Source organism: Trachymyrmex cornetzi, unplaced genomic scaffold, assembly GCF_001594075.2.
Source record: "Trachymyrmex cornetzi isolate Tcor2-1 unplaced genomic scaffold, Tcor1.1 scaffold1206, whole genome shotgun sequence".
NCBI classification, from domain to species: domain Eukaryota; kingdom Metazoa; phylum Arthropoda; class Insecta; order Hymenoptera; family Formicidae; genus Trachymyrmex; species Trachymyrmex cornetzi.
Genome location: NW_017295769.1, coordinates 24,629 through 36,915, shown reverse-complemented (window position 1 = coordinate 36,915; position 12,287 = coordinate 24,629). Strand labels below are relative to the sequence as shown.

Sequence of the window (12,287 nt, the reverse complement as noted above, 5' to 3'; positions counted from 1 at the left end):
CGCGGTCTTGCGATAGATGTTGCTGGTATATGTTAGATAAGAACAGATGTATACGTTTGAGTAAGACAGAATGATATATATTATATATAATATAATGTAAAAACTAAATCAAAGATGTCACCACTATTATCGAATTTGGAATTAAAAAAGTCTGTACTGTCGACCTTGATTGAGTTAGATAATCGGTTTAGCATCCCCTTAAGTATCCCTGCATTATATTTTGGGGCCGCGTCGCTGCTGGATACATAGTGGGGAGTGAAAGCCGGTCCAGCGCGGCGGGCGGGCAGGATACTGGATTGGAAGAGTGGCGGAGTGTTTACTAGAGTAGGGGAGGTATGATCAGAATACGAGCGCGTTTCAGGTCAAGCGGCAAACCATGAGACTGCTAGCGTCGACATATCATATGCTACAAGAATTCCTTATAAATCTTGAGTTATTATAATTGCTCTAGAATTTTAAAGTTACTCATTAATGTTCTCTCAAAATAGAATTCAGAATTATTCTTTGTAAATTTGTGATGTCATAAGTTATTCGATTGTGAGTAATCTATAAACTATTCATTGAATTCGCTGTTGGCTGTAATGTTGTATCTAATTGTAAAAAAATCTTTAATTTTTACTTTCGAATTCAGATATATAATAAATAAAATTATGTTAAACATTTGTTGATGGGGAATAGAATATAAGTATGTCTGGTTATAATTCATTACTAATCTTTATTTGTTCTTTCTGGACGTGTAACTCACATGTGAGAAATAAATAATGTAAATAATATACTCTAATAAACCATCTTAATGTATGCACTTCTTGGAATGCAATTTTAAAGATAATAATTTCATATACATAGCCGTAAGCAGCAGCTGAAAATAGAGCAATTATGCCTGTTATATTTTTTATGTTCCACAATATGTAATAGATATCTGAGAGATATCTTGTTGATTTTCGAACAAGGAACAACATCAAATATAAATGTATATCATCCCAGAATTCTATTTATATAAGTAATAATAATTATTCCTTTCTCTCTTTCAACTTCGCGATTATAATTAATATTTGATAAAATGGAAATCACAGAACATCTGCTATGCATAGTTATTTTAATTATAAATTATTACGGCAAACTGGCGGCTTCCTCTGTGGACCTGCGCAAATAGATAAAAACGAAAAGAATGTAATTTTATAATTTACGTATATAATAAAACATATGCATCCTCTTTGAAAGACTGTTAAAGCTATAATGCTTAGTAAGCATTTTACTTACTTATCAATAGTCTTACTAGGAGTATTATTCGAAGAACCTTGTACAGCTAAAACTGTATCTAAAACAGTTTTTTGTCCTGAAAGATAAAACAAATGTTTTTCAATGTGGAATTTAAAAAATATCAAACTTTGATGTTTTAAAGAGATTTAAACGGAAAAAAATAAATTTTAATATATATATTTTGTAAACATATATATAATATACAATTATACATATAAATTTTATACAAAATATATAATTTTTATTTTGTAATAATTACCATGCTGATACAACGCCGGTGACCAGCTGTAACTGTTAGGACTAGAAATTGTGTCCACTGTTATAGCAGTGTTTGTAGATGATGATATTGATGATGATGATGTAATCTCTTGCGCCAATGAGAGTGTAACGGAACTTCCACTAGTAGTGCAAGTGTTATTCTTTGCATCAGACAAAACATTTTTCCTACACATCGAATATAAAACACAAATCGATTAAAATTGTTAAAGCAAAGCAAAGTAAAGATAATAACTGGAAAGGGTTTCTTTATATTTATGATTTATTTAAAATGCTTTATTTTTATTCTATTTGTATAATATTCAAATCTTACCTTGATTTTGATGATTTGCTTGTGACGCTAGCAATTGCATCTTTTTGTGAGTCTGGTGACAATTGAATGGCTTCGAATAATTGGTCAAACTTGAACATCTTATTACTGTCATTTATTAAATTCATGCTAGTGGATGAACTTGGAGATGATTGGCGCCGAGATAATAAATGTTTTGACATTATTTTATTACTGTCTAGAAGTACTGAAACAATATTATTCAAACATATAAATATATTATTGCTGCTTCTCCTAATTTTATTTTTTTTAATCATAAATTGAATAATGTGTTGGTCAATAACAATATAAAATAAACTTTTTGCTATTTTTATACCTTAAATTAAATTATTTGTTGCAGAAGCTATTGTTATCAAATTTAAGTTTTTTAAAGTCTATTAAAAAATAGTACATTTACTGATACTTTTACATTACTTACTTTTTTTTACATTTACTGTGAGATGAACTATCATTATCAATTCAATATTATTTCTTTTAATATCTTATTACTCACCATTTGGCACTATGAGATCTAAACGCAATCTAGGAGACTCTATATCCTGATTGATTTTATTAGCTACTGGCAGTTTCGAGATATCGTTTTCACAGTCTATTGAATTGGAACGCGTCGCTGGTTCGGATCTAGTTATCGATATTTGACTGCTGGAAGCTATTGTTGCAGCTAGCTCCGATTGACAGATATTCGGCAGTCGATTCAATTTAGTATTAGCGCTACAAAGTGCTTGCGGTTGGGAATGATGAAAAGCGCAATTAGGATGCTTGTTGTCAATATTTAAATTTAAATCATTGCAAGCGGCAGTGTCAAGTTCGGGGTGCTTGTGCGAGTACACCGCGGGCGTAGTAGATTGCGCCGGAGCATTGCAGTGCAACGGGCTGGAACTGTGACGTCGTAGACTTGCGAGTGAGCTCCTAGAATCACATCTCCTATCTGCTTGTTGACCAAGACATAAAGAGTTCCATGTTGAATTTCTGTCTTGCATCTCGAAAAGATGCAGCAGCATTATTTCCCTCAATCTACATCACAAAAGATTTTATTATTATTGAGTTATTTGATATTTTATGCGAGATATTTTATAGAGTTTATGATCTTTTTTTTTTATTTAATATATGTATAACACTATCCAAATTTTGTGTATTTTGTCTTAATTAGAAATTTTTTTTAGTTTTTGTGTGTGTGTAATCATAGTCCTCTGCCTTTTAATATTTAACGCTTTTTTTATTTTTACGCTAGTGTAAAATTTTTATCAAAATCTGTTTCTCGATTAAACTGAAATTTTGTTGTTATAAATAAAAAATATAAATTTAGATATTTAAATACAGAAGTAAACTAACTTTATATAAATTTATATTTTTTATTTATAATAACAAAATTTCAGAGAGTGTTTAATCGAGATACTTATATTTAATTTAATATATTTATTTCTATTTAAATAATAATTTTTATAATATTTATGAAATAATCCATATATTTTTTCCCATTGTTTTAATATTACAAAAACAGTAAATATACCTGCATGTATCCGTAACAGTATCCCTATTATTTTGTTGCTTTGTACGCTGCTTATTTTGAACCCAAGATGCAAGAGATTCTGCAACTTCAACGTCGTTCTCTCCTAAAAAAAAAATATTCTGATTTATCACTATTATAAATAGATTTATATTAATTAATCATTTTTTATCATATAATTTTTTGTTTATTACATTTTTCTTATCAAAATTGTTTTAAATATATATGTTTAATACGTTTTAATATTAAATTATCATATATTAATATATAATATTTTTTATCAGGATTATTTTAATTATATATTTAATGTATATTAAGTTTCTATATTTATTAAAAATAAAGAATTTATAACAATAGTTAACACAGTTATGATTTAATATTGTTTGACAAATAAGAAGTTTGTTATTTTCGAATAATCAAATGGTTTTCATAAATACAAGTGCTTTTTATGTACATGAAGAATATGTACAGAACAGATAGTTTAACTAATTACAGAGTAATTTTAACAATTTAAACATTTGTATTAATTATACATAAGATACACAAACGCATTAAAACAGAGTAATTTTAATAATTTGAATGTTTAAATATTAATAATATAGGATTAATAATATAGGATACGTACATGCATTAGGAGGAGTACAGTTAAATACAGAATGATTTAAACTGTGCAAAGTAAATCAAATTTAAATATGGGATAAGAATAAAGATAGGATTCTACGAGCTCGCATAAAAGCTAATGGGAATGATGGACGTAGGGATTTCTTTCACACATTCTTCATCTTGTCTTTCATTCATGGAATTTTCGCTTTCAACATCTCTATCGACAGTGCACAATCGTCGTCCTTGCTCATCTCTGGATGAATCTCTGTTCGAGCTATCACCTAATTTTGCAATACACTACTTAATATTTCGAACAAACATTTTTTGTAGCTTTAATTATGATACTTATACGATCACGTATTATTTATTTTATCTAACAATTAATCTTTAATCTTAAAATTTTCATCATTTAATGCATTTCTTTTACAATATAAATATGTATTAACCCTCGCTGTACACACTGATGTTCCAGAAACCGCAGTGCAATTTGCTAAAATTGAAATTTTTTCGTGTTTCTAAACTTTTCTTTTTTTTGAACCTATATATCTCGGAGCTCCTTAATTCTATCGACTTTTACATATTATGGACTTGTTCCTTAATTGATAAAAAAAAAATTAATTGAAATATATCCATTTTTGCAAAAATTGCGGTAATAAATGGAAGGGACCCATGGGGTGTGTATACCAAAAGTAGAAAAAAAAGTGTGTATAACTAGGGTTAAATATAACAAAATTAAAACAATACACAATAGGGCTAAGAACCAACTCAGGGTAACATTTGAGTAACAATATTATTGTAAGCAAACTTTCACATACATACAGACGTTTTGACCCCTATCGGGTCCTCCTCAATGTTAAAAAATAAATTTAAAAGTTACCGGTAACTACCTAAGATGTTCAATATATCAAATAGGCGCATGATTACTCGCATGTTGGTACTACTAATTATGGCATCAAAACGGCCTAGATTCTCTCGGTTTCATCAGAACTTGTAGCTCGTAGTTCTAGATGTCAAAATTCATAATCAGTCCAAGATGCCATGAGCTTCATCTCAAATTTACAATGCAATGGCCGAATAAGAATTACAGCAATAACGTTGAAGTCATCCTTCACACTCTGTCTAATTGCGGAAAAAATAAAGGCAAGGGGATAGCCATGGTCTAAAAGAACAGAGGATCAAATTCCATTGATATCCCCACTCGAACACACAGGCAATACTCAATAAAAACCAAAAATATTTCTCTATCCCGTATGTGAAATCTGTCTCTGAGAGCTTTACACCTATTGTTATGGGCATATATCTCAAGACGGCTTTCACTATATACCGAATACCCTTAAGAAATTCATACATAGAGGTAAGGATCTTCTGGATCACTTTTCTAAACAATATGTGGTATATAGAGTTGAATGTGTGGAGTGTGAGGCTAGCTATGTCGGTCAGACAAAAAGGAGATTAACAAGAATAAAAGAACATCGATCCGATATTAACAAGAAAACGGATTCTCCATCAGTTATCTCTGACCATCGTACTAAGTTTAATCACGGTTTTAAATAGCATGAGGTTGAAATTTTAGATTTTAGACAGAATTATTATAATTTTTTTTATCGGTATCTTTAATGACAATCAATATTGTTAATCAGATATTTTTTATAATTATTATAATTACAATCAGAGTGTGAAGAATGACTTCAACGTTATTGCTGTAATTCTTATTGAATTGTAAATTTGAGATGAAGCTCACGGCATCTTAGACTGATTATGAATTTTGACATCTAGAACATTTGAGCTACAAGTTTTAATGAAACCGAGAGAATCTAGACCGTTTTGATGCCATAATCAGTAGTACCAACATGCGAGTAATCATGCGCCTATTTGATATATTGAACATCTTAGGTAGTTACCGGTAACTTTAAATTTATTTTTTAACATTGAGGATGACCCGATAGGAGTCGAAACGTCTATATGTATGTGGAAGTTTGCTTACAATAATATTGTTACTCAAATGTTACCCTGAGTTGGTTCTTAGTCCTATTGTGTATTGTTTTAATTTTGTAATTATTGGAACCGTTTATTTTTTTTATTGTTTTGTTAAATATAACGTTTTCTATCTGCATAACGATATATCTGATATACATATACAGTTTGCATATACCTGACATGGTCTCATCATCTACGTCATTTTCGTCATTTGTTAAATCCAAAAGCGTGATGTTGGGCTCATTGTGTTCACATTCATCCGTAAAAATATCATGTTCATTTAATTCCTATAATGATGTGATAACAATGAATTTTTAATAAAGTAAAGTATGGCAAAAAAAATAAAACTAAAAATATAAAAAAAAATAAAAAGACTATGCTCACATCGCTGCTGATACTGCTATCAGATGAGAGATTTAACGGAGACAAATAAAATGACAATGGAGAATGGACACCGTTGTTGGCAGCCTGACACTCTCCTGGCGACGCATCATTGGTGCAACGTTGCGCGGCTTCGCCTTCTGCGACACTTGAGCTATTCACTCGATGCACATTGCTTGTCATCGACGATAATACCGATGTAGACAGCAGGGGATCGCTGGTGCTATTATTGGACAATAAATTCAGCGGTTGATGACCAAGTACGTTGGGTGATGAATAAGGTGACGACGAGGAAACTAGGTGAATTCCCGTGGCTTGGCATTCCTCGGGTGACGTATTGTTGGCGCGACGTGGCGATGAAGTATTCTCAGCCTCGATAACATTCAAATTGGCACGGTGCATCTTCAATGACGTTTTCGATGACAATGTGGTCGTAGAGCTAAGAGTATGCATACTCGATAGCTCGCTTAGCTCACACATTGGCATCAATTGATCGCTTGGTATCGTCGAGTTGCCATTATTATTGGGAAGTGTGCTCAGTATCGATCTATTATAAAAAAATATATTTCATTATTATAGAATATTTACTTGCGCTCAGAATCTTGAAAGTTGAAAATATAAAACTTTTTATTTAAAATATATGAAGATTTAATTAATCCGATGCAATTCGCTTAAGTAGATTTTGCAGTATTTATACCTCACTGGTGTTCCATTCGTAGTAGAATATGCATCAATTGTTCGTGTAGTATTTGAATTGATCATTGGCTCGCCTGTATCTTGTTGCTGCTGTTGTTGTATAGATGTAGGCGATGTATTTACAGTTGCTGCGCACATCGTACCATCAGTTCCACAAGTAGCTTTGGTAGCCGCTATGGCATTACGAGAAATTTCTATCGCTAGTCTCTGTGTATAAAAAAGTATTTTTTTAACGTAAAAGATTTCTATATTATTCTAATAAAATTTCCTCTGTATTATATATAATCAATAAGTATTTAATTATACGTATAAATGTATAAAATATCAGAATTAACTTACTCTTTTTTCAGTTAAAATTTTATAAAATAAATTTTTGCGTATATAGATTTATTTCATAATATAATAAAATTATATTATTTTAGATTATCTTATAATCGTAATATATAAATATGTTAAATATGTTATTTTATATTATACATTTTCAGATTTTATTTTAAACCATTTACCTCTTTCAATTCATTAATCTGAGTGATATATTGATTTTGGACAGTTAATAATTGGCTAATGTACCATTGTTGATCTCTACAGCGTTGATAAAATGTCGGTGGTCGTACTTGGAATCTGTTAATTTTATATTAGATAATTATATACAATTTGATATTAAATAAGTTGTGTGTGTGTGTGTGTGTGTGTGTGTGTGTATTGTCTTATTCAATATTATGTTCATAATGATAATGCTAATGGCGTAGTTTTAATTTATATAAAAGTGACTACTATATGACAGTTTTAATCTATATAAGATACAAGATATAAAAAATGTATTATGTATACAAATATAAATATTCAAAACTTTTTTAAAACAAAAATTTCGAATAAATGTAGCTTTATAACATTAATTAAAAAAAAATGTTCATAAAAATATTTACCTTAATATGAGAGTATCCAATTCTGTATTTAAGTAACCTTCCGTCGCGAGTAAATCTAATCGAAAGAATCTATTATATCCCCAACATTCGCCGATCTCGAAATCAGACGCAAATTCGCGAACAATATTTTTACTCGTGTCACGAGAGCCTTGATGAATCATTTCAACTCTGTACTCATACCTACAAGAATATTTAGAATATAAAAAACAGATATTTTTTGTTTTATATTTTTAGATATATCAATATATGATATATGACTTTCGGTATAAGAAATGTATAAATCATTACTTATGAATTTTACATACTTTGAAGTTTCCGGCAATCCAGCACTGAGTTCTAAAAATACTGACAAGTAATTTCCGCGTACAACTCCATTGCCATCTGGATATACTTTCAATCGCCAGCACAGCCCATTCACATGCAATGGCGTAGAATATACAGGATCAGCTTTCAGTTGAAGCTGAGTAAAATTTTGCATGGCAAATGTTGCACTGTCGTAGCCTGGCACAATTTCACTAGAATAAAATAACTCTTGAAATTTAATACGAAATTATAATGATAAATCTTTAATCATTATAATTATGTAAACAAATTTCATATATAAATATATATGTGCAATAATTATATTAATCTTTACTTTAGAAGCCTTACCTGTGAAAGTCGGCAGGTACTGGTGCAGTGACAAAACTCGTCATTGGTTTTTTGCGAACCTGGCGTATCTTGCGAGATAGCTCGGCGCTTTTAACGATCAATTCGGAGCGTGTACATGTGTGCAATTGATATTCCACCTCTTGTAATAGAGCCTCTAGCTGTTCGGTTTCCAAAGTTAATGAATTCTTCTGACCCATCAGAGTCAGCAGTTTAGCTTTCAATTGAGAATCCAGACGAGCTATCATTAATTCTATTGCGTTTCTGATCTCTCTGACTCTTTCATCTTTCGCAGCTCTCACCGATTCAACATTTCTCTCCTAATAAAATATAAACATGATAAAATTACAAAATGTAGCAGAATAAATTCATATGCCTACACATTTTCAATTTTCTTCCATTTTTCTAAATTTAAAATTTATAAACATAACATACCACTTCTTGAACAAGACTGATTAATTCCATGAGTCGTCTATTTAAATGACCTATTTCTGCTTTTATCTGAGAAACGTGTTGCTCATAAACATCTTCCAAAGGTTTAAACGTATGTCCCGAATGAGTACCTCCCCAAAGAGCACATTGATGACAAATACATTTACGGCAAGTCCAACAATACACAGATAATTTTTCCTGATGTGCTGTGCATCTGTGATAATAATAAATAAAAGTTTAAATATTATAAATACAAGTTACATATTATATAAAAATACATACTTTAAATAAATAATAGAACAAAAAATCGAATTATTAAAAAATATTATTTTTTAAGTTTACCAAAAAAATAAATGTCTCTAAAATTCTAGAATATTATTTCACACCTGTCTCTGCTAGAATCTTCATGTCGAAAATTAGATATACAAACAGCTTGCAATGTATCAAGTTGCTGGGTTACTTCCTCGACCCAACGACAATTTACTAGTTCGTGTAAGTGCAGGGAAGCCCGACAGTGAGGACATTGAGAGCGCTGCTCAGTGAGCCACCTTCTAATACAGGTATAACAACACAATTTACTGCAGTGAGGACAGAGATGTGCATCTCTCAGCTTTTCCATACAAATGAAACATCGGAAAACTTCTGCCAATGTCTATAATAAGAAAGTAAGAGGTTATATTTCATTATCACCTTTAATCTTATACTACAGTATGCAATTATAATATTATGTAGTAAATGCAATTATAATATTAGGTAGTCTAAAGGCTCAGGACGCTCGCACGGATTGCAAGAGATCCGGGTTCGACTCCCGGCCGAGGTAATATTTTTTCGCAATAATATATAATTAATTATTTACAGATTTTAATATATTATTCATCATTATTAAGATCGTTTCGAAGATGCGAATAAGCATCAAAAATTTGTTAAATTGCTAGTCAATTTAACTCGTGATATTACTGCGGTAGTTTAGTAGAGTTAGCGTTTCAAGACCAGAAATTTTTCGGCGCGCGTTTCTGTGGGACTACATACGTAGTATATAAATTCACATAAGAATCATAAAAGCATTAAGATCCAGCTAGACCGTGTAAGGCTTCAATTCTATAGTTTGTGTTATCACATGTACGGTTCTATAATATATTATATTATAAAATTATGATTTTTACATTTTATCAGTCTAATATGCATATAATAATGTATCTTTTTTATAGTGTACTTTATATATATAATAACTATTTATAATTTTAGAATAAAATAAGTATTAATTTTAATTATATAATTTTATTGTTGTTAATTTTTTTCAACATTAATATACCTATATTTAAAAATCTTCACATCTTCTACTTAGACATAAATAATGAACGAATTATTAGCATCTTACATTAAGAAATTTCATTATAAAGATACTGATGCAAAATAATAAAATGTTTGAAGTAAGAGGTACAGTTTTACAGCAAAAATATTATCGTAAATTTCCAGAATAAGAAAAGGCATTATTAGAGTTTCGTGGCTGTTGTTATGCTTTACGCAATAGTAATAGATCAATTTGTTCTTCTGGCTGTGCCTTCTCATACTTTTTGCATTGAAATGAAATAAGGGCGTAGCTAGAGAACGAAAATGGATCCAGTCGACCTCAATGCTAACCTCGACGCTATGATCATCTGCGATTTTGGAGGAGACCGACGGGTCTCGGCTAGCCATCCTTGGTTTGAAGCACGCTGGAAATGAACAAAGACCGTTACCGTTATCGACGAATATCGATCACTTCACTGAGCGTATCGTCTGTGAAACACATGTCCCAGAGCTAGATCACTGCAATGTGTTCGATTCGGCGACGTCGATCATTCGAAGCATCGCTCAATCGGCTCAATCATGGGCTCATGCGATTTTGTCTGATCTCGTCGTGACGGTGCTTGAGCATCCCTCGCAAATAGACGGACGAAGCTGCACGTATACGTTATTTCATTAATGTTCAAAATTTTTAGGGCGAGAACCGTTAACTGTCGCGCGTTTCTCGCATATGCTCCGTAAACAGTTGTATGACAGGACCATGCAGTGTTGCCAGATGCCTTTATCGACTTCCCCCTAAAACAGTCTCGGATTCTCCCTAAATCTCCCTGAGGAGTACTGAAAAAAACCCTAGATTTCTCCCTAAATGTTATTCCGTTTATTTATAGACGTTTTTCAATAAATTTTTATTATAAACGTTTTCTGTTTATTTATAAACGATGAGTTTAAGCTAAAAACAATAGATCATTTACACGACAGCAATGAGGTGAATAAAAAATTATCAAATATTATGTTCAAAATAAAATAATTGAACATTAAAAATTTCTATTTAATTTAATAATTTTACATATTAATGTATAATATAGAGAAGGGAATAAGAAATATTTAAATCTATTTTTAGAAGGTAAACATTTCAAGCTAATATTATATGACGTATTTGTTAAATTTAAATTAGTAATAAACACAGATAATAAATTAAATACACAATACATAAACAATGTACATATATACATATATTACATTGCTTTAATCGCTTATACAGTTATGCACACGGTATATAATTTTAAAGAGGAATACGTTACATCACAAAAAAAGAAATTTATGCCGTAAATTTTTCAATCATATCAAAATAATCTAGAGCATCTAAAGCTTCGTTATCGATTTGTCCTCCGTAAACTGTCTCACTTACAAATTTTTGTAACATTTGTCTTGATGGTTGAAAGTCTCTGCATGTATTCGGCAATAAAAATCGCACTCTGAGGATTGCATCTAATGTTCTAATGATTAGTCTATTTCGCAGCTTATCTTTGATAATATTCATTATTGAAAATGCTCTCTCGACTTCAGCGTTAGAAAATGGCAGACAGAGAAGCGCGAGAACTAATTTTGAGACGTGTCCAAAACGCTTTTCACCGGCAGCATCTGTTTCATTATTTACTTTAGCCCAATAATCTTCTGAATTATTTGTATTTACTTCGAAACGATGCAGAGAATTCCACTCTTTAACGGTAGATTCAATGTCCAAACAAATTTCTTTAAAACTAACAACTATATCTATAATGTCATTTCTTGATTTATTCATTGCATTTTCTGAAGTGAAATAACTAAGTTTTTCTAAAATTTGCAAATTTTCCGGAATTCGCTTTTGTAATTGTTTGACTAATTCGATATAAAATGCTTTGCACCTTTCTTTAATGTCTTTCAAATTTTGAGGATTAATCTTTGAAGAAAATTCATTAAAATAATA

The 12,287-nt window shown here is 30.7% G+C and overlaps 1 protein-coding gene across 1 annotated transcript; it reads right to left on the bottom strand.

Moving 5' to 3' along the window:
- Positions 1–1,020: 1,020 nt before the first annotated feature.
- LOC108767228 (uncharacterized threonine-rich GPI-anchored glycoprotein PJ4664.02) lies at positions 1,021–11,063 on the bottom strand. Its single transcript, XM_018516970.1, has 16 exons — positions 10,676–11,063; positions 9,421–9,686; positions 9,038–9,248; positions 8,606–8,922; positions 8,260–8,469; positions 7,955–8,134; positions 7,535–7,649; positions 7,030–7,235; positions 6,336–6,879; positions 6,127–6,238; positions 3,375–3,477; positions 2,358–2,878; positions 1,850–2,051; positions 1,520–1,704; positions 1,261–1,336; positions 1,021–1,141 (listed from the first exon to the last, which is right to left on the bottom strand). Exons 1-16 carry the CDS (start codon positions 10,730–10,732, stop codon positions 1,111–1,113), a joined length of 3,336 nt encoding a protein of 1,111 aa, XP_018372472.1. The 5' UTR covers positions 10,733–11,063; the 3' UTR covers positions 1,021–1,110.
- Between the last annotated feature and the right edge of the window lie 1,224 nt (positions 11,064–12,287).

Bases quoted from the DNA above. Each gene is read 5' to 3' on its own strand.
- LOC108767228 (XM_018516970.1), bottom strand. From the start codon at position 10,732: ATGGCTAGCCGAGACCCGTCGGTCTCCTCCAAAATCGCAGATGATCAT. The intron at 2,052-2,357 runs GTGAGTAATAAG...ATATTGTTTCAG, and splicing joins AGATCTCATAGTGCCAAATG to TACTTCTAGACAGTAATAAA. The intron at 1,142-1,260 runs GTAAGTAAAATG...CTATTTGCGCAG, and splicing joins CCTAGTAAGACTATTGATAA to GTCCACAGAGGAAGCCGCCA.